We start from the raw sequence: 22,480 nt of genomic DNA, 5'->3' as shown, positions 1-22,480 counted from the left end.
TTTTTTTTTTTTAAGATTTATTTATTTATGCATACAAGAGCTGGGGTACAGGCCAGAGGTACGAGGGGTGAGAAGATTCACCAGAGACAAGAATGGGGAGCAGAACAGGAAGACTGACCAAAATACAATGCAGAGGGGAGCGGCAGGCGATACAGGAGAGGTCTGCTGCGCCATGTGGGGCAGCCCCCTGGCCAGGTATCAAACTCATGCTGCAGTGGCTGCAGATAGCTTCCTAGTGCTGCACTTTAACCCCTGCACCGCCAGGGAGGGCCCTCTCTTTGACTTTAAGGAAAATTGATTAATTTCATCACCAACCCACAACTCCCAACCACCCCAAGAATCCTACAAGGATTACAATTGGAATTGTATTAAACTTACATATTTATCTTATATGAAAACCTTCAAGCAAGAACATGGCTATTGCCCATTTGTTCAGATATTTTTTTATGTCCTTTAATAAGATTTCATAGATCTTACGGTAGGTTCTGCAATAGTCCTTTCAACATAATTCCCAAGTGATTTATGGACTTAATTGTTCTTATAAATGGAACACCTTTCCTCATCCTCATTTCCAGGAGGCAATTGCTAGGATGGAGAAGTAGAATTGATTTTTATACATTTGCCTTTTATCCACTACTCTGAAATTCTCTTCTTAATTCTAATTTTAAAGGGCTTGTTGCTATTTTTCTGAGTACACAACTATATATTAGAAAATTAAACATTTTTTTTTACCTTTTCTTCTCTGCATTATTACAAAGGTTTAATTTCCCAACTATTACATTCTCTAGAACTTCTAAAACAACACTGAGTAATAATGATGATAATGGGCATCCTGTCTTGTTCTTGATTTTAAAGAAAATGGCTTTAGTGCTTTCCTATCTTGGACAAATAGTCATCACATTATCAATTTACTCTATACTTATTTTATTGAGATTTAATAGGAACACCTAGACTTTTATTTAATGCTATTTTAGCATTTCTAATTATGTTAATATACTTTATCCACTTTATTTTGGCAGTAATAAATTACTTGATATTATTCCTAGTATCAAACCAACCATGCATTCTTGGAAAAAATCCTACCCTGACCAGAGTGAAATTTGCAATTCCTAAAGAGTCAAATGTGTCTTTTATGTTTTTTATGTCATATTTAAGAAGACATTCCTCCCCATCAAGGTAATAAGCTCTTTTCTTATTTGTACAGGTAATATTTTTTCTTTCTTGCATTGAGGTCATTATCCAAATAGAATTTAATTGTTGTGGGAATGGTGTGAGATTTCTGAAGTACATTTTCTTTCTGAATGATAAACAATGATCTCAAGTTCATTTATTAAGTAATGCATTCTTTCTCCACTAATTTGAAATGTCATTTAGTATAACTGAATTCTCATATAATCTTAACTTTGTTTCTGGACTCTCCATTCTGTTCTAGTGATGTTTAATCCTTTTCCAGTAATTGTATTATAATCACATAACATTATCTCACTGTTCTTTGTCTTAGCTATTCTTGGGCACCTTGTCTATGATTAAAGAGTAAACTTAAAGTTATATGAAAAAGCTAAGATTTTAGTTGGAATTATTTTCAATTTATAGAGTAATATGAGAAGTGGTTTCTTTACAATCATTAAATCTTTCCATGTAGGAACACAGTATCTCTTTTTGTTATTTACAACTTTATAATCTTCAGTAAAACTTTATAGTTGTCCTCACATGGGGTTTGTATATGCCTTGATAGGTTTATTATTAAACATTGCATAGTCTTCATTATAGTGTGAATAGGCTGCTTTTAAAATTATAGTTTCTAACTCATTTTTTCCAGAACATGTGTTAAAAAAAAAAAAAGCTACTGTATTTTGCATGCAATTTTGTATCTGGCCACTTGCTAAACTCCTTTTATTAGTTCTAATATACTATCACTGATTCTCTTAGGTCTTTCAATTAAACGGTGGTATAGTTTGCAAATAACAACAGTTACTTCCTATTTTTAGCTTTACTATATTTAGTTCCCCACCCTCCACCCCATGAGGAGCGGGTATAGAAATTTAGTGAGTTCTTTTTGGCACTTGCTGAGATGATCACAAGTGTTTCTCCTTCATTCTGTTAATGTAGAAGGTGACATGGACAGACTTAAACACTTATTTGCCTTGTTCCTCTTGTATTCTCCTTAGATCACTCTTCTTGTGTTTTTGTTTTTAAATTTGTTCTTCTTGCCAGCCTACCAAGGGTAAAGATGGAAGATTTGGAATGGAAGATTCAGATATCCTGGAAAAGTTGAGCCCAATTTTAGGGCTACATTAACAAGGGCTGTTCCTGGAGGTGTGTAGATGAATGCTTGCCCATTGGAGACTAGGTCCTGTGGCTAAGTCACAGTTACCATCACTCAGCAAAGACAAGTGGGATTTCTACCTTTTCTCTAGCAAATAACTCATGTTTTTCCTTAGGAATGAGACAGAATTGAAGTCACTGGAAACTCCTACTCTTTACTCCCAAATTTCTTCCCTACACAAAACAGGGGAATAATTGTTTAAAAAAAAAAAAAACAAAACACCTTCGATGTGTGTATGTTCTACTCCTGTCCCCACACTGTTATCATGCTACACACACTAACCGAGTGCTCACTGTATGCATCAGAAATGGTTTTAAGCACCTTCCTTACTTGCATGTCTACTCTGTACCACAATCTCACAAGACAGATATTATATTCACTTTCTAATGAGAAAATTGAGCCAGGATTTGTAAGGAACTTCCCTAAAGTCGCAATACCGTAAGTGATGGAGTCTGCTTCCCACCTAGACAGTCTGAGGGCACAGCCAGCTATTCCGCCCCCTCATAACATTATATATTATGCTGCTTTGAAAAGGATGTTGCAATAGTCTCTTGTGTTTATATATAATAACAGATTCTTTATGCAATCAGTATTCTGTATATGCACCTTCAGATATATGGACTGCACCTAATGTTCAACACACAGAGTTCTTGTGTCTCACCCACACTGGCACTCAGGGAAATGCAGGCAGAAGGTGCAGCCTTATAGTCTGGGTAGTGCTGGCTTCCATAATGGCAGTCTCAGTTTTCCAGGGGGAAGGTTTTATTGAGGAGGAGCCACAGAGAAGCCTAACATTCTAAGCAGGAAATTAAAAAGGGCACTGGCAACAGAGTGTCCATAACCTTTACAGTTCTCTCCTCTCCGCCTCCTGAGGGCCAGCACAGCAGACTGTTTGCCTAATGAGATGTTTTCCTCTTCCTAAGACAGTGCTGGGGGCACGTGTTGGCGGTAGGGAGTAACACTTGGCATGGCCATAGCTTGGATACCTGGGTCTTAGATTCTGCATCTGACTGGTGGGGAGATCTTTCTACCAGCCACATGCCCCAAGTCACATCAGCTTCCTGCTTTGAGAGCCAGAGAGAAGCGCTACCAATCTGCTCCCACCCCAGGAGGATGGGGAGATTAATGAGAGAACGTTTGTCAAGTTTGCTTTGATCCTCGGTTGGAAAGAGCATTTCAGCCCAAAAGTACAAGGGAGATGATTCTTTAATAAGATCTTCAGGGTTCTGAGCCATCCACAGTCACGTCCTGTTTCTAACCCAGGGCAGCTCATTAAAACCCAGAGGCCAGTTCACTGCGGAGCTGGGGCTGGGACCTGGAAGCAAATATTCGGTTGTTTTCAGGGGAGTCTCTCTGCTCACCTTCACAGGGACAGTCAAAATAAGCCAGCTCCTTAGAAGCCCCTGGAGAAGAATATTTGAGGACTGGAGGGGATCTGCCTGCAGATACTGGGAACGAGGAAGGCAGAGAAAGTGCCTAGTCCTGAAGGTTCTATTTTTATAGGGGCTTCATCTCTCCTTTAAAACACTCACTCTTGTGTTTTTTATCCTTAAGCTTCAAGTGAACAGAACCCCCTTCTGGTATAGCCTGTGCACAGACCCAGCAAGCAAAACTCACTGAATAATATCTGCCCTAGACATGAATAAAGGCCAGAGAAGATCAGAGTCTGAATCCAAATCTAAACACTATTATTAACTAGCTAACATTTATTGAGCACTTACTATGTACTAGGCCCCATCCTACTTGCTTTACAAATGGAGTCATTTAACTTTCACATCAATCTCATTATTGATACACTTGCTAAGTCCTTACTTCACAAAGAAAACTGATGCTCAGGAAGGAACTTGTCATAAGCATGGCCTTGTTCTGTCCCCAGAGGCACATCCCTAGGCTATCCTGCCCTACAAGTGGGTTTTTGCCACTCCTAACCCCCTTCACCCTCCACCTTAGTATCCATAGAACAAAGACAATTGGTTTTTGGGTTGGTCCTGCAGAGGAAGGAGCTGTGGACTTGTGCTTTTTAAGACAACCAGGAGCTGTCTAGCAGTTCTGGCTAGGACTTCCAGTGCAATAGTGAACAGAGGCAGCAATGGTGAACAATCTTATCTTTTTCCCAATTTTATAGGGGATACTCCCATTATTTCATTTTTTATTTAGCTCATAAATTTCATAATTTTCATAATTACCACTATTTCTAGCTTACAAAAAAATTTCAAAGCATGAGTTGGTACTGAATTTTATTGAATTCTATTTCTATGTCTAATGGGTATGTTCTATTAGTCTATAATACAAAGATTGTATTAATAGATTTTTCTATTGTTAAACTATTCTCAAATTATTGAGATAAACCTATGTATTCTTTTTAATGCATTACTGGCTTTTGATTGCTGATATTTTATATACGATTTCCAACCACATTTGTAAAAAGAGATTGACTAATAATTTTCTTGGCCTTATTTTGGTATCACAAAGTAGACTGGAAATGTCTTCTATTTTTTTAGGGAGAGAGTTTTGTATAAAGTCAGAATCATCTCTTTCAGTTGTTTATACATTTTTGGTGGAGTTTAGGGTGTGTGTGTGTGTGTGTGTGTGAAGGTAGATTTTAAACGAATTCAATTTCTTCACTGATCCTAGGTTTATTCAAATTTTTCATAATTTCCTGAGTCAGTGTGGTAAGTTATTTTTCACTGCAAAATTGTCCAAAAGGGTGTTCCATTGAAGTTGTTCTCTCTTTAATCTCCTAGCCCCTGAAGTTATGTCCCTCTTTTCATCACTAAGATAATTTTTCTATGTCTCTTTTATTTTTTAATCATATATGTATATATTGCCAGAGGTTTGGCTCTCTTATTCGTCTTTTGAAAGTTACAGCTTTTGGCTATGTTAATCCTCTAGTGTACAGTAAGATTCCAGTTAATTAATTTCGCCTCTTAACTTCTATGCAATTCTTCTGTTGTCCTATTCTATCTTATTAATTTTGGATATTTGCCTCACCAACTTCAGTTGAAAAAGTTTGAATGTAAGCATTTAAGACTATAAATTACTTGCTAAGCATAGTTTTAACTGCATCCCACAAGTTTTATAAATAGGATTACCACTGTTTCATGCTAATTACCTTTAATTACAAATGTGATATCCTATTTGACCAAGTTATTTAAGTGTTGTTTTTAAAATACCCAAACATGAGCTTGTTTTAATTTTGTATTCTGATAACTATTCAACTTTGCTTATGACCAGATAGAGACAATTTTTATAAGTGCTTCTAAAAACATGTTACTGGTATACCTTCCTCAGACAGATACAAATGGAGTTGGTTTGGATAATATAAAGAAAGATCAACAAATTGAGACATCTTAAAGTTACCGTCTCTGAAGGGAGGGAATTCAATTATGAAATAGGCAGAAAAGAGCTGGATATAGTAGCTTTTGAGATGTGAGAAGAAGTAGAATAGGGGGAAGATGGGGAAAAGTCCTGTAACACTGAACATTTTTAAAAAATTGTAGACATTAGTCTCTGAGCTTCCTGTGAATGTAAAAAAAAAGTATCTCATAGGTTCACTGTGAGTTAAGTCAACAAATGTGTCAACAAACCTTAGTATTACTAGAATTGATATGACACACATTTTCCCAAGATGTCAGAACAGTCAATGTCTTCAGTAAAATTCCCCACGCTTCACCTGGCACAGAATAGGTTTTACCTTTGTCATGCCACTTTCAGAACCTTACAGAATCAAACCTTACACTTTCAAACCTTACAGGAGAGGTATCCTAGGAGCAAAAGCAGAAGGCCTGGTTTCTGTCATAGATGCTCTTTCAAAACCCCCTCCTTTATTAAAATGTTTACGGAGTGCCCCAGTACTAAGTTACAAATGCACAATTATCTGTAGCAGATGTGCAGAGACGGTCTTAGCTACTCCATACAGGTGTGCAGGGGGTCCAGCGTGCAGAAGGGCCAAGCTTTCCTTACACCCACGAGCGGAAATCAAGAGGGCCAGGCCGGTGCGGAGGTGCGGGGCCAGGCTAGGTCCCAGGCCCGTCTAGGTCCAGTACAAACGAGCGGAAGTGTCAGAGCTCCGGTGCAAAAGTAAAAGGAAGTGCCCTGCCGCCCCCTCCCCCCCCACGCTCGGGTCAGACCAGACCACGCCAAACTCGCGGGTCTCCGAGCCGCACCTTCCCGGTGGGCTCCGGCCTCAGACCAGAGCAGCTTACCTGTCGCCGGTCCAGTTGCAGCTGTCGCCACTCGCCCCCTCCCCGGTCTCTCCGCCACACGCAGAGCCCCGGACGACCCGAGATCGCAGCCCACAACCCTCCCGGCCGCGGGCCGACCTCCGCCCCGCGCTGCGCGTTCAAATTAGCCGGTGGGCTCGTCCGCGCTTCCCATTGGCCGCCGCCCGGACCGCTGATTGGTTGTTTCCTAAGTCACAAAGCACAGCCCTGAAGTGGCGGGCTCCGTCGACAGTGCGCTTGCGCACTTCCACTTCCGCGGGCTGAGGTGAGCTGCCGAGTCTCCTAGGCAGCCCCGACTCGACGGCCCGCTGAAGCGAGTTTGCGATTGGGGTACGCGAGGAGGGCCACGCCCCACACGCCGTCGTCGGTGGAACCGGGCTCCTCACCAGTTGTAGCAACCACACGTCAAACACGTTTCGAGCATGTCGCTTCTGAGACCAAAATTGGGTTACTCACTGAGGAACTTGTAGCTGCTGTCCAGGGTCTCTCCTCGATCCTCAACCACCTCAAGAAAAAACTTCAAAAGCAACTTTCATCTCCAGAAGCCAGAGAAGGCCCGGAGCGATCCTCCGCGCTGTTGGCATCGGGAATGGACAGTGGAACGTGACAGTGTGCCCGCTGGACGCCGCTGGGCAGCGCTGGCTCCACCCCCTCAGGGCGTGGATTCTGGTGACCAGGCTCACGCGGACCCCCAAAGCTGGGGCTGAGGAGATGGGAGAGACAGAGACAGCCTTGCGCTAGAGGGGAGACTTGATCCCAAGCTGTAGGAACTTAATCACTAATTAATGCTGAGAGGAAAGTCGCTTCCCTCTCTGTCCAGTCCTCAGCTGTGTGGTGACTCCGAAGTAACGTCCTCCCCACTCAGGAAAGCGCCGATCTGAAACCCCCACATCGGTAAGGCCAGAGCTGTCCACGACTTTTTGGGGCAAATATGTGATGGCTCCCAAGACCAGTGGCTAGACTGTCACTGACCAGGCCCATCCCCACACAGCCTGTGCACTGATCTGGGCACGTGAGAAAACAGTTGGCAAAACAAGCCAGACTTGCCTTCAAGGTGGGGGGCTTGGCCCAGACACGTTATTCACTTGCCTGAGATGAAGTTGCCCTTTATAAAATAAGCAGTCACGCTACTGGGTTAGTAAGGATGGAACAGAGAACTGTGTTGTTACTGTAAAGCTGCGAGAAAACCAGGGTATTCTTGCCATAAAAAATGGTATCTAGTACTTCCCTCTGACAGGGATGTGCATTTTTAAAAAAGATTTATTTACTTATATATGCATACAGAACTGGGGTACAGGCCAGAGGTGTGGGTGGTGAGAGGTGTCACCAGAGACTGAGTGGGGAGCAGAACAAGTGGATTGACTGAAAAACACTGAGGAGGGGAGCAGCGGTGGGGGGGGGTCAGGAGGGGTCTCCTGTGCCATGTGGGTCAGCTCCCTGACTGGGGATGGAACTCGTGCTACAGTGGCTGTGAACAGCTTCATAGTGCTGTGTTTTAACCCATTGAGCCACCAGGGAGGGCCTTAGGGATGTACATTTTAATAGAGATCTGGGGTGCAGTAGAGAGTTTGGGGTGTCCAGGAACCACCAGGGGAGCAGGTGCTTCTTGTGTCTGGCAGGTCAAGTCTTCCTTGCCTTGGTCCTATTCTGTTTTGGACCCTTAGCTGGAGAAAGTGAGGTGAGCTAGGGTGAGGCAAGGAGGGAAGGCCAGCCCTGCTGTGGACAGTGGGAATGGCACATTTACTTGCTTGAAAATTTGGGGCAAGCCACAAGGAGTCTCTCAGAGGCTCTGTTTTTGCAGTTATAAAATAGAGGATAAAATAATAGCTTGGTGGCCCTCCTTGTGGCGCAGTGGGTTAAAGCACAGCACTGACAATCTAAAGCCGCTTCCGCATGAGTTCGATTCCCGCTTGCCCCGGAGGTGACCACATGGCGCGGCAGACCTCTCCTGACCCGCCCGCTGCTCCCCTCAGCAGTGTACTTTGTTGATCTGCCTGTTCTGCTCCCCACTCTGTCTCTGGTGAAGCCTCTCACCACCCCTGAGCCTCTGGCTTGTACCCCAGTTCTGTATGCACAAATAAATAAATCTTTAAAAAAATAATAATAATAATAGCTTGGTGCAAAGATTTAAAATAATCAGTCACTAAGAACTAATATGAGGCAGGTGGACTCAGAAGATAGGGTGGTGAATGATAAACACTCATCTCCTACCCTCAGCCTATGGGAGAAATTTCACCATTAAACAAGCATGCATCGTGGTGTTAGATCTGGGCCTTACTGAGAATTTTGGTGGAGTCAGAAGGAAGTGGCATACAAGCTGAATCTGAAGGAAGAGTGGAAAAGTTTGGCAAGGTTGCTGTTCCTTGGATCTCAGAAGCCAAGGGAAATGAATTTTGCAGGAGAGAAAGCCAGCCAAGCCCAGGCTGCTGAGAGGCCTTGTTAGGGTGCGGCCAAGTCCACCTTGGCACAAATGGGAACCCCCTGGGCCCTACACCAAGGGAGAAAGGCCTGACATTGACCTAAGACTTTCATGGTCTAGAATGCAGATGGGAAGGCTGGATGCAGAATTTTTGCTTTGTAGGGCGGCAGAAAATTTTTCAGAGCAGGCTGTGAAAGACAGAGAGCAAGCTCAGTCTTGTTGGTGGCAAGACCACCAACTCCAAGGGCTCAAAGAAGGCAAAGGGGGGCACATCCCATCACTTGAAATGCACGGTCTTTGCACTTGGGTGTGCGCTAGCTGCTTCAGATAGAGATCAACTTGAAGCATCCTCAAACCAAATCTAAGGCATCAGTCTTGACATCCTTGAATGCCAGCTAGACTTCAGAGTTAGCCCATAAGCTAAGCACAACGAAGGCTGAAAAGTATCCCCTCAGTTTATGAACAAGGGAGTCATAGGCAGCCTTGGCGACCACCAGCACCAATGACATCAGAGTGGGAGGTGAGAAAGTAGTAGCAACTTTTTTAGGGCATTTGACTGTCAAGCGTTGCGGAGAAGGGATGTAATAGCTAGAGGGAGGAAGTGAAGTCCGGGGAGGCTTTTTAAGGATAGGGGAGATTTAAATGATAGTGGAGAGAAGCTGATATAGAGTGAGCAACTGAAGATTATTAGAGAGGTATGATTATGAAGTAGGTGAAGTGCCCAAGAAAGTGGGAGAAGCTGCATCAACTACCCCCGTTTGTTTGCCTGGTTGAGACTGAGACCAAGGGGGTTTAACAGAATGTGGTTTAAAACCAGGGCATTCTCAGACAGAGAAGGACAGGCTGGTCACTCCAGTGGAAGGGCATGGGAGGCCTTGCACAGGTGGTGGCTGACAGGACATCTCATCCATGGGAACAGAAAGGGGGGCAGAGGTGCTAGGAAATTAGTGGATTTCATGGTAAAAATTGATGGAGTTCCCCCCTTGTGACTTCTGACTTCTTGGTGAAGTAGGAGTTCTGATCAGAGAGGTAGATTCCTTCTCCATCTCGCGCCCTTGCTACCAGGCAGACTGGACACCTAACAGGTACTCAGTAAGACTGACTAAGAAATGAGCAAACAAATGAGACTCAGGGTAGGCGTGGCCAGTGGGTGCTTTTCCAGCAATCTGAGTTGGAGATCAGCATGCAGGAAGTTTATTGAGGAATGTTCTTGGAATTATCTCCTGTGGGACAAAAGGAAAGGGTTGGGCAGAAAGAGAAATTGAGCCGGGAGTGCTGAAGCTGGGAAGAGTGGTCCTGAGAGTAAGCCCTGTGTGGATCTGTCATTGGAGGAGGAGAAGGGTCCCTGGGCAAGACAGCTTTCATTAGAAGGGGCAGGCCCCCTGGGGGGCTGGTAGCTGAGAGCCATCTGCTGGCAGCACTCCCAGCCACTGGGGAAGAGATCCCTCAGTCTTGAAGGAGATCAGGGCAGTGCATCACAGGGTCCTCACAAGAGGCAGATGTTTAAGGGGGTGAACTGTGTGGAATAGCTACTATTATAGATGGTTACTGTGTGGCAGATGGAACATTAGGCAGTGAATGAGGCATTCTCCTATTTGGAAGATGCTCTTCAAGAGCCTTCAACACAAGCAGGTAAGTGCCAGGGAAGTCCAATCTGAGAAGACTTCATGGAAGAGCAGGCAGTGAACCTGGGCTTTGAAAAATGAGCAAGTGTTCTGCAGTAGCCCAAAACTTAGCTGACCCTCCTCTGGCTCTGGCTGGGTATTGAGAGGTCTGTAACTCTCCTGGCCCAGGCAGTTGTCTTAATCCAGGCTGGGGTTCCTCACTCAGCAAAAGAGCCTGTGCCTGGGGCCTGAGGAGCCCTTGAATTTGCTCTTCATGCTTGGTAACTGATATTTTATTAACTGCTCAGACTTGGAGCTGCCCAGAGAATCAATCCTGGGCTAGCAGAAACAGTCGAGAGCCTTGCCCCTGTATGAACTGCCCAGGCGGTAGGCTTTATGGGAAGGGGTGTCTGGTGGCTGGGAGGGAGGTTCAGCTCCCCACTCCAGGGAATGGTTAATCAGGAGGGCCAAAGGGTAAGTCATGTGATCTTAGGCAAGATAATTCACCTCTTGGTGCCTTATTTTTCTCATCCCCAAAACAGGTATGATAATAGTAACTTCCTTGTGGGATCATTGTGAGATTTAAATGAAGGAATATATACACAAGCCTTAGAACCGTGCAAGGCACACAGCTACTACTATCACTTAGCTGGTGATACAGAGATGACAGCATATGTTTTTCCTTCAGCTCTAATATTTCCCAAGTCCTTTATCAAAAGAAGAGAAAGCCCTCAGCAGCCTGGCAACTTTAGTCTGTGAGGTGGGGCTCAGTCTTTGGAGGGATATACATTTGTTGTAAAGCCTTTCCAAATGTGAAAAAGTAAGCTTCTATTTAGCCCGGCTTCCTCAGAGTAACCTTTAAACAGTGTGGGGAGACTTCCCTGTCCCTCCAACAGCACCAACCCCCAGATGTACCCCTATCTAGGGGTAGAGCAAAGCTCTGAGCGGTTCCTTATCCTCCCGTGGATGCTCAGCACCAAGGAGCTGGCCCATCAGAAGTGCTCAGTAATGAGAAGAGCAAGCACAGACAGCAATAGGTGGGTGGGCCAAGATCACGGGGCTGCCCTGTGCTCTCACCCCAACTTAGATGCCACAGAGCAGGAGGGCAGGGGACTCCTCATTGGAGACTGGAGGATTCAGCATACTCATTCTCAGCAATTAACTCCACATCCTGGATACCCCAAGCCACATCCCTCTCTAGTGGCCCACACTCACTTTGGGGTTATTAGGGTAAGAGAACAACTCAGGGGACTTTATCTCCTTGGATGAGCATCATGACCATTGCAGACACTGAAGTGCAGCCAGCAGTATTTTAAATCACAGGGCTCAGGAGACTAGAGTTGTGATCATAGTAATGCTGTTGCATTTTGCTTCATAATTGACAAACAGATTTTACCCACTTGAAGGACTTTATAACAGCCTCTCCAATACATTTTTTTATCATCTAGCTCTTTAAAATATATATATATATATTTATTTATACATACAAGAACTGGGGTGTAGGCCAGAGGTGCAGGGGTGAAAGGCTTCACCAGAGTCAAAGTGGGGAGCAGGACAGGTGGGTCTACAGAAATACACTGCTGAGGGGAGCAACAGGCAAGATGGGAGAGGTCTGCTGGGCCATGTGGGTCAGCTCCCTGGCTGGGGACTGAACTCGTGCTGCAGTGGCTGAAGATGGCTTGATAGAATTAAGACTTTAACCTCTGTGCCACCAGGGAGGCCCTGTCCAGCTCATTTTATAGTTGGAAAGACTGAGGCTCGGAGAGGTGAAGTGTCTACTGAAATACTGATCTCAGCCAGGAAGCGAGGCCCGTTCTTCTGTTTTCACTGGCTGTGTATCTTCGGGGTCCTGTTGTCTCTGCTCTACCCTAAACCAACCCTAGCCCCCTTGGGTTCCACTCTGGTCTCAGCTTTCCAACTGTGTCATGGGTGTTTCCCATTCTGTGCCTTTGGTTTCCGGTTTTGGTGGACGGGGCAAGTGGGCAGCATGTGGCAAGCACGGGGTGGTGGGTGGCAGAGAGCCCTCTGGGTTCCTTCCCCTCCAGCTCCAGCTGCCACCTCATGGTAACCTTTCCACCCCTCCCGGTTCCATGTGTAGGCTTTTCACTTCCACTTTATTATCACTTCATTTGTAGGATTTTAAGATTTGTTACCTGGAAGGGGATGAAGAGCTCACACCTCTGGTTCCGCTTTTCAAATTTACCTTTATCACGTGTGAAAATAACCTTATTAACAGCATCTAACCCGCTGCAGCATATGAGGGCACCCAGATAAATAAATGCAGAAGGAACCAGGGCAGGGAAAACAGCACAGCTGGGGTAGCATAGCCTCTGGACCCTGGGATTTTCTCCCAGCTCTTGGGGGTTCTGGAGCTGTTGTCAGGGTCAGCAGAACTAGACCCACAGTAGCCTTAAGCAACTGGCCATCTTCCATGGTTCCTGACTTCTCCCCTCCTCCTCTGAAGCGCAGAGCTGCCCCAGGAAACAGCTCCTGTGCCTCCCCATCTCCCCGGTCTTCTGGATGCTTGTCCGGATTGATTCACTGGGCAGCTCCCGCTCCGAGCAGTAAATGAAATATTGGTTACTAGGAGTGTGGCGGGAGGCAATTAACCCCTGGACCTCACCCAGGCAGATGTGTTTGTAGCACACTGAAGCTGAGAGCCAAGCACACCTGCCTGGCCTTCCTGCAAACTCATCCAATTAGGGAAGCCCCCAGCGGTGGATGCCCACTGTCCCCTCTGGCACTCTTGACCCTAGAAACCAGGGCATCACCAGCCCCTGAGACTGGCAGTTGCCTGGCACAGGCTGACCTCTCACTCCTTGTGTGGGTGAGCTCCAGGAGCACCTCCATCCTCACACACCTTCTTCCCTGCCCCCAGCAGGGACATTATTCATTAATTAATCACACACCTTCCGAAAGGAGAGGCAGCCCTGAGAGGATTCTTCCTTCCTCCAGAATGGAGCCATCACCTGGCCCTGCCCCCTGGAATGTTCCTCTGCCTGCAAAGTCCCTGACTGGGGAATAGGGGACACATGCTCTGCTTTTGGGGAGCGCCCAGTGGATGAGGAGACAACTTTCAGGGAACCCATAGCCTAGGATCCGGCATCAGTAATCCCTAGTTTAATAGAAAAGGCATAGTATGTAGCCTCAGAGCCACTGAGAGGAGCCACAGTCCCTATATTCAGGAAACAGCCCAAACCCTGGCTGCGGGCACATCCGACTGTCCCTCCACTCACTCAAAACACTGACTTTGGGGATCCCCAGTCTGATGGAAAAGACACACGTGTCTTGCTTTTAGGAAACTTCCCATGCTGGTAGTGGAGACACAGTCCTCACCCTGGGGTGTCCCACTCTGAGGGGCCAAAGGGACACTTGTTGTGGGTGCTCCTGTCTTATGGGGGACACATTTCCCTAGACAGGTTCCCACAGTTGGGATGCTGCCTGAGTGACAAGCAGCTGGCCCTGTAGGACAGCCCCATGCGAAAGAAGAGGAAGTCCTGGGCTTCACTCCAGGCCTACTTATGCCACAGACTTGCTGCATGACCATGGACGAGTCACAAATCCTCTTCAGACTATGATTTCTGAACTGCAAAAATGGGGATTTCAGGCCCATCTCTCAAAATGACAGGAGGACAGGAGAATCTTCGGTCACCAGATAGAAAAGAATGCAAAGCAGCCAGTCAGGCAGTTCTTGCAGGAATGAGTAACATGCCTTTTGTCATAGCAGAGGCCCCAGAGCAGTCCCTGTGATCTCTGGGGAGGGATGGAGTGCCCCCCAAGGAATGATGCTCATTAAAAATATCACAGGGGGCTGTGGGTGGTACTGGGAGTAGAGAGGGGAGAGGGAGTATCATCTAATCTAATCACTCTTCCCAAGGAACTCTCTTTCCAGCCAGACCTGCCAGGGGTTTTATTGGGTTTGTGGGGACCCGCAGATTTCAATCTTCAGACCCTACAGGGAAGGAACAAGCATTAAGCTAATTTTATTAAATGGCCACAGCTGGCAGTAGGGGGAAGTAGGGGAGAGAAGGGAGGACAAAGAAAGGCATTCAAGTTTGCCAACCATGACAAGGGTCCATACATGGGGCCTGCCTGGGAGGGAGGCCACCCCTCCTTCCTGTCTCTCCAGCTGAGCCAGCCTGGGGAGGGGAGGCCAGATGGGACCTTGCCTCAATGTAGAGCCTTGGGATTCTCCAACAGCTCCCCCCAAGGCTGCTGCCCAGGGCAGATGCTTGTAAATCCATGAAGCCTCTGCAGGGTGGGGGTGGGGGAGTAGGAATGGAAGGGCTGGGCTCGGTAGGGAAGGAGGCTCAGCCACCTCAGTGCCAGCAGTCTTCATTTCTGCTTTGATGATCCCATACCTTTATGACATGCGGTATACTGGCTAAGAGCACGGTCTTTGCTTCAAATAATGGCATTTGCCTCTCTGTGGCCTTCACAAGTTTATTTTAACCTCTCTAAGCTTCAGTTTCCTCATCTACCATGAATAAAATAACACAGCCAAGTTAAAGGGCATTTGAGCATTTCCTGCCAACCCAACCCCCTCCCACTCATAGATCCATGAGCTAATATTTGTAAAGTTCTTATATGGAATCCAGAGTGGGTGCTCTCTAAATATTAGTAGTTATGATTTAGGAGTGCCCTAACTGTGGACAGTCATGGCCCTATTACAGGAGGGGAGAGATTAGTGGCAGGACAAGAAGACTGAGTGTACTTTCTCCAAGGAGCAAGAGCTTCTGGGATGCAAGTGCAATCACAGGACTTAGGGACTGCGCCACATTTAAGCTCCCAGGAAGAATAAAATCACCTCATCAAACCTCCCAGGGCTCTTGGGAGCCCTGAGTGAGATGACATACCTGAAAGTATTTTACAAACTTTAAAGTGATGTATAAATAATAAAAGCTGTGTTTATTGAGCACATACATTATACATCTTTAATCCTCAGTCAGATGAGGTAGTCCTATCACTTGCATCTTATAGATGAGAAAACTGAGGCCCAGAAGTAGGTCAAGGTCAACCAGCTTTTAGCTAGAAATTTGTTCCTCTCATTGCTGTCAATAACTAAAAATTGAGTCAGAAAGAAGTCCAAGGGCCACCAGAAAAGGACCCTTGGTCTCCCAGTTTAAACTTTTATCATGCCTTTAAGATACTGAAGCCATTTTTAAGACGCACTCTATCCCCCTCCCACCCCCAAAAACTGTTTCCACCAGGGAAAATGAAGATGGAATTGAGTTGCTCCCCACTGCAGATGCCCAGACCTGGAGCTTTGACTCTGGCTTCCCCCATATGTGGGGGAAGCTTCCAGAAGCTCCCTCTCCAGCTTGGAGGAAGTAGTGTTCATGGTCCCCTCCTGCAACTCCTTTCCAGGGCACAGAATGAAAACCAGCAGGGTGAAGTGTTTTTATTATAGCTTTGGTCAGACTGGGGCAGGAGCTTCTGGGGGTGCTGGGAAGCTATCCCAGCCCTACCCCCACCCTTCCCCCAGGCGGCGCCACCGGGGAGCCGGAGGACAGCGCTTCCGAGCTCTGGACGCCAGTCCCGCTGAGACGGGCCCCAAGACTAGGGCTGGCGAACGGAGGAGGGCAGCAAACAGTCCTAGTGTACAAACACACAGCGCGGGCCGGGGCAGGGGCGGTCAACCTTGCCTCCCTGCATCGGGACGCGACGCGCTGGACCGGCTCTGCGGCGCATCAGCGTGAGGGCCTAACTGCAGCCCGGGCGGGTGGAGAGCAGGGCCTGGGCGTCATAGCCGGGAGGACTGGCAGCTGGGAACGGGCAGGAGATGGATCCTCCTCTGTCCCCCTTCCCCGGGAATCCCGGGGAGGGGGGGGCGGTGGAGGGGGACGCGGGATGCTCAGTCGGAGTAGATGATGAAGCCGGAGAACGTGCTGTATTTGTTGCTGTTACCGCCGTGCGCTTTGCCTCCGTCGAGCTTGATAAAGACCTCGTCGCCAGCGTCCAGGTGCAGGATCACGCTGTTGCTGGCGTAATCGTAGTTCTGATCTGCGTCCTGGGCTATGGCGCTGGCCCGAACCTGCGAGGGAGGTAATGGGAGTGGTGGTGTAGATGTGCTTGAGGGCAGGGAGGAGGTGGGGGCGAAGCAGGGTGGCGAAGAGAGGCGTGTCAGAGGTAAGGCAGCCACTCTGACGAAACAGGGGCTCTAAAAGCCCAGCCTCCAGCCCCCCTGGGGAGCTCTGGGCCTTCTCCTCTCTGCATCCTCCTCCCGGGCCAGCTGCAACCTGTTTGGGAGGTGGTTGTGGAGAAGACTGGGTGATCTCTGTGAACTGGGAGTCAAGGAGAACTCTGCTTCCATAACTGCTGGTCTTGCTGCCTGCTCTTCCAAGACCTCAGCAATGCCTCTTGGAAGGCCCTCTTTGCAGAGAGGAATTTTCTGGACATTTCTTCCTCTGTTTTTTTTTTTTTTTTTAAAGATCTATTTATTTATTCATACAGAGCTGGGGTACAGGCCAGATGTGCAGGGGCAATGAGAGGATTCCCCAGAGACAGAGAGGGGAACAGAGCAGGCAGACTGACTGAAACACACTGCTGAGGGGAGTGGTGGGGAGACAGGAGAGGTCTGCTGCACCATGTGGGTCACTCCCTGGCCAGGGATGGAACTTGCACTGAAGCGGTATCGGCCAGCTTGCAGTGCTGCTTCCTAACCCGTTGCACCACCAGGGAGGCCCCCTCTCTGCTTTAATTGTGATAATGCTGCCTTCCCTTTCAGACACATCCACCAGTTCTTATGTCTGTGGGTGGACATGAGGGTAGACATTGGTCAGGGTGTGGGCCAATGCCAGGCTGCTGCAAAGCAGGCATTCTAGTACCATGACCCCATCTTTTGACTCCTTGTCTCAAATTTCTTCTGGAGTCTGTCATGTAGAAGCAGTGAGATGGAAGGCTAAGTAATTAATTCCCCTCCCAAGCTCAGATTGGGTCTGCAGGCTGGCCCCAAAAGAGCTATCACTATACCTGGCTTATTATCCCACTCCAAAGTGGGAGCAGACAAGATGTGGGTGAAAGGAAGGGAGTCCAGGCCCTGGGATCCTGACTCCTGTCCTTACTCATCCTGTTTTTGATGGGGAGGGAAGAATCAGGAGGGAGAGTGGGACAGGGGAGCCTACTAGAGTGACTTTGTGGGTCTGACTAACAGTAAATATCGAGGCTATTTGGTGGTGGACAAATTTACTCTTGGCTTTTCTGTTTCAACAGTTGAGGCAATGCAAGGTCTGAGCCTTAGGATTCGGGCCTCTCCAGGGCATCCTGCGAGCAGAATGGGGAGAAAGGAAACTTCCCCAAGGTTCTGCCTTGTGTAGGGGGAGGTCAGCATTGAGTGGGGTTTCCTCAGCAAGGTTCCTCAACTTTCCTACCCCTTCAGTGATGGCAGCTCCCTCGAGCGTGGTCGCTGGGGGCCAGCCCAAGTCAAATGAAGGAAAGGACCCATGCTCTCCCCTGGGTGGGAGGCTGACCCGCGGGTCAGCTCCGCCAAAGCTGCTGACTCAGCAGCAGTACCTGGGTAGAGGACCCAACAGATTTGCACGCAGGCTTCCGTTAAAAGCCCAGCTTCTTCCAGCTCCTTCTCTCCCCTCAACCTCTTCCCCAACCTGGGAAGGAGTTGTTTGAGGCATTTAGCTGGAAGAACTAAAGGTGGTCCAGCTAAGGGTAGGGGGGAAATGAAACGAGGGGACACTTTGTCAAGGGACTCAGCGTCTGTTTAGAAAATAGATGAAAAGATCCTGCCTCATCATTGCCACTTGTGTACAAGCCCTTTGATGGTGAAGAAAAAGTGTCATCTTGATGGGACTGAGTTACTAGGAAAGAGCTGAGAACAAGCAGCCAAGTTCTATATTGTTCCCCGGGCCCCCATCCCAGTCGTATTTATTATTACACATGCATTTCATTATCTTTGCTAATAAATTACTACTAATAACAATTATTTTTATTACCCAGATTAATTTAGCTTTAACTCATTAAAACAGTGTGCTGCTTAATAGCCAAATCCATTAGAATACAGTCATCTGTCACCAGGAATCTCCGGGTGATGTGACAGGCATCAGAACAGTTAAGCTTATGTTTATTATTTATTCATCACCATGATTGTTGCTGTGATTATCCTAATTATCCATGGAGGTAGGGAGGATTTATGCTCTTCCATCCTTAGGCAGTGGGGAATCCAGGAACAGAGCCCAGGGGTCCTGAGTCTAGGCCCAAGACAGGAACTGGCTGAGGCATCCAACTCCTCCTGGGGGCCAAGGGGAAGTTTGGGGACAGGAGGTTGCCTTGGAAGCAGGAAAGCAAGCCTGGGGCTTGTCACGAGGGGGCGCTGGAGACTCCAATCACCTCTTCAAGGGCTGCCAGGAAGGGAAACCGAGGCAGTGGTCTGACCAGGGGCCTGGAAAGGCGGGTGAGGGCAGAACTTAGGAAATGTACCTCTGGCTGACGTCTGTGCTGGGGTCTGAGATGTGCTGATGTGGTTCCCACAGGCAGCCAGCCTGGCCCACAGGGTCCACTAGGTATTTCAGGCCAGAGAGGCCGGCTAGGGGCCCCTCTTACACCATCAGGAGAAACACCTACCTCCAATTAGGTCTCTATACCCTCATGTATCCTCATCACCCTTCACCTCACTCAGACTCTGCTGTCCAAGCTCCTGACATTGGTAATACCTTTCCACAGCCCCCTTCCCTGGGGGAGGGGATAAGGGGCACCAGGCTGTAGGCTCTGGCCCACCCCTACACAACTCCTCTCTTAACCCAGTTGATCAATTCCGTATCCTCCCAGGCCCAGCTGAGATATGGGCCTTAGAGGCAGCTGCAGGGAGCTCACCTCATCCAGGGAGGTTCCCCCAACCTAGAATCCCTTCCTCGGCTTTCTGAGGTTCCCCTTATCCTGATGACAAGACTTAGTGCCACCAGGCTGCACAGCATCAAAGCCACCCCCAGGGAGAAGGGCTGGCGGCCTCACACAGGACAGAGAGGGGGCCTTACCACCAGGCAGGAAGATGATGACTCTTTCCACGCCTGATCTTGCCCACGGAAGACCAGGGCCAACATTCTGCCCTGCCTCCCTGGTGAAATTCTGGAAACCTCTCTATAGGCAGGAAGCCAGGAAGGAAAAGCACAGAACCTCGGGTTGCTAGTGGTCTTGAAGGCAGGGGAGGAGCAAGCTCCTCTTCTGTCTCCATCCACCGTGTGGCCTGTTGTTTTTTCTCTGTTCACCAGAATGCCCTCTTCCACCTCTAAGCCACTCATTCCCTACATTTGACCTTTTTTTTTTCTCCCTAGCAGTGGCTCCTTGCTGAGGGACCTAGGTTCAGCATTCTCTCCTTTTCCTCCTAGCCCTCCCCCACACCAGGTCGGTTTGAGCCAAGGCAGGTCCCACTGAATCACTCTTTCTGGACAAGACATTGAGGGCAGAAGTTGCCACTTGGGATCCCAGTCCTCTTCAAATACAGGAATTTCTTGGGGGGGGGTATTAGTAGGCAGTTATACCACCCAACTGTAGTTATCTGCACACAGTACTAGGTCCAGGAGAGCAAGATGACTGAACCCCTGGTGCCCAGCCCCAAACCTGACCCTAAGAGAGGCTCAGAAGAAACATGTGGACTAGTGGGTGGGATTAAGTGAGTCTCCTGAGCAATCTGAAGAAGTCATGAAGCATGCGAGGTGGGCACTATTTCTCTTGTCCTTTTCAGAGGTGGGATAGGGGCATGAGGGAATAATTATTAAAATGCCGGTCTTTGAACCCCTAGGTGAAGCCACATCCTCGTTTCTACTAGCCAGCCCCTCTTTGAATGAGCACCTCGGAGTCAGGCTCTGCCAAGGCACTGGCCTGAGGGAAGAAAGAGGCTTCTGAGGCAGTTCCACTCCCAGGGACTGAAGCCAGTGCCCCCACCTCAAGCACACACCATCTTTGGGTCTTCTCTCGAGGTCCTGAGGTGGTAAGGGTTGAGGGCCCACAGGTGCCCTAGTGACTGTTTGCCTACTCAGGCCAGCCAGGTCTTCAGTCTCCTGAAACCTGAGCTTGGGGCCAGTCCAAACTTTCTTTGGGGAAGGAAGACATTCCACTGCCAAAGGTGACATTGCTGCCTCCCTTATTGGTGATTAATAAGAGGAATCATGGGGCTGTCTGCAGAATGAGTCCTGGCTGGATAGTGGGGCCTCCCTTAGGTCAGCAACCAGGGACAAAGAGGAAGACACAAGGGAGAGACATTTCAGGGATAAAGAAGATGGGGTTGAACTCAAAAGGGTTATTGAGGGGGGGCGGGCAGAGAGAAAAAGGTGCAAGAAGAGGCAAAAATCAGAGAGAACAGAGAAGCAGGTAGAGGAGAGAGAACAGGGAACAGACTTAAACCATCTGGTAGAGTTTTTTGCTGACTCCCCATGCTAGTGCTTTCTTTCACCCCAAAGCCAGGGTCTACTTTAGGGTCTTAGTCTCAGGGCATTCTGCTCAACTCCTACTAATCCAGCTTTAGCTCTAACTCAGAAACCACCCCCTTATTCCCCAAGAATGATGGGCCAGAGGAGGGTGGGGTGAAGGGAGCAGCTGGACCACTTCTCCAGAAACACTGGGAAAGGAAGGGGTAACAAAAGGTAGGGGAGCAATGCAAACTGTGGTCCTGGGGCAAGGTTAGGTCCAGTTGATCCCCAGGGGCAGTTTCTAGTGGAGCACCCGAGACATGGTATTAGAGATCCCTGCGCTTGGCGACCTCGGCTCTGGTCTCTAGGATAGGGATGAGGAGGGAAGGAAGGGGTAGGGATTCCTTACGCCTGGAGTCTGGAGTTGCCGCTGGGAAACACAGAGGAGGGGGAGTTTAGTTTCCAGCGCTTTGCCTTGCCTCAGGAGGAAAAACTTTTCCCCCCAGGCCGCCTCTAGGTGCAGGCTGCGCTGACACAAGGAAAGGGACCGCGCAGACCCGCGTTTCTCCTAGTGTCAGATAGGCCGAGTGAGTGGTCCCTTCCCAAGGGCGGGGGGTGTGTTCCAGTATGGCTTTGCAGCTTTGCGCGCCGGGCTCCTTCGCCTTTGTGCCCAAAACACCTCCTACAGCTCGCTTTCTCAGATTGCGCGCAAAGCCCTGCGCCCCGGCACCCACGGGCGCTCAGTCTGCCTTTCCGCAGAGCCCATTCTTACCCTCCCCTTACCGCCCGCTGTTATGAACCGGAATTCCAGCTCTCAGATGCCACTTCCAAAGGGCCAAGCCCCAAGCGCCAGTTCGCAGCTGGAAGCACAGCGCTCTGATTTGGATTTATCCTCTGAATTTCTATGCCACGGACCCCCAGGAGCTGAGGAGTAAGGGATGAAAGCCGGCCCCGACCATCTCCGCATGCGATACCTAAGTGGGGCCGCTGTAGGTCCCCCACCCGCCGACACGGACCCATTACCCATAAGCCCCGGGCCCTCTGGGTGTCCTGCTCCCAGGACAGCCCCATGCCCCGCCGGGCCCACCTGGCCGTTCTTGCAGAGGTCCGCCCACATACTGGTGCCGTCGCCGCCGCGCATGAGGACGTGGTAGGTGAAAAAGTAGGTGCCGGGAATGTTGCACGTAAACTTGCCACTGGTCGCGTCGTAGTTGTTGCCTAGGTTGGTGACCACGTCGTCGAACTTGAGCACCTCATAGCCCTCGTGAGGGTTCTTGAGGCCGGCATAAAAGGCCACGCGTGGCACCGTGGTGTAGGTGGCCGTGCTGATGGCGCCGCTGCCCCCCGCGCCAGGTAGCCCGGGAGGGCCGGTCTTGCCCGGCTCACCCTTCTCCCCAGGTGGCCCCACAGGGCCCGGAGGACCCGGGTCCCCGGGGGGTCCCGGAGGTCCGGGTTTGCCTGTACGGCCCGGCTTCCCCTGGGGGCCCTGCACCAGCGTGGAGGGCGGGGGCGCGCCGCTCTGCTCGCTCAGGGCGTCGCCGCCGTCGGGCCGC

General features: G+C 48.8%; 2 protein-coding genes across 2 annotated transcripts in view; both read right to left on the bottom strand.

Annotated features, from left to right (window-relative positions):
* KIF18B (kinesin family member 18B) overlaps window positions 1-6,577 on the bottom strand; it is a 16,084-nt gene extending 9,507 nt beyond the window's left edge. Inside the window, exon 1 of the mRNA XM_004684075.2 lies at window positions 6,532-6,577. The gene's annotated coding sequence lies outside the window, so the exon portion shown is untranslated. The remainder of the gene's footprint in view (window positions 1-6,531) is intronic.
* A 9,389-nt stretch (window positions 6,578-15,966) lies between these two features.
* C1QL1 (complement component 1, q subcomponent-like 1) overlaps window positions 15,967-22,480 on the bottom strand; it is a 19,191-nt gene continuing 12,677 nt past the window's right edge. Inside the window, exons 4-5 of the mRNA XM_004684932.2 lie at window positions 22,015-22,475; window positions 15,967-16,606 (exon numbers count right to left, since the gene is read on the bottom strand). Of these exons, the coding sequence (XP_004684989.1) occupies window positions 16,427-16,606; window positions 22,015-22,475 (641 nt within the window). The 3' untranslated portion in view covers window positions 15,967-16,426. The remainder of the gene's footprint in view (window positions 16,607-22,014; window positions 22,476-22,480) is intronic.

This window comes from Condylura cristata, unplaced genomic scaffold (assembly GCF_000260355.1).
Source record: "Condylura cristata isolate star-nosed mole 26May11 unplaced genomic scaffold, ConCri1.0 scaffold00017, whole genome shotgun sequence".
Classification (NCBI taxonomy): Eukaryota; Metazoa; Chordata; class Mammalia; order Eulipotyphla; family Talpidae; genus Condylura; species Condylura cristata.
This window is presented reverse-complemented; position numbering and strand designations above follow the sequence as displayed.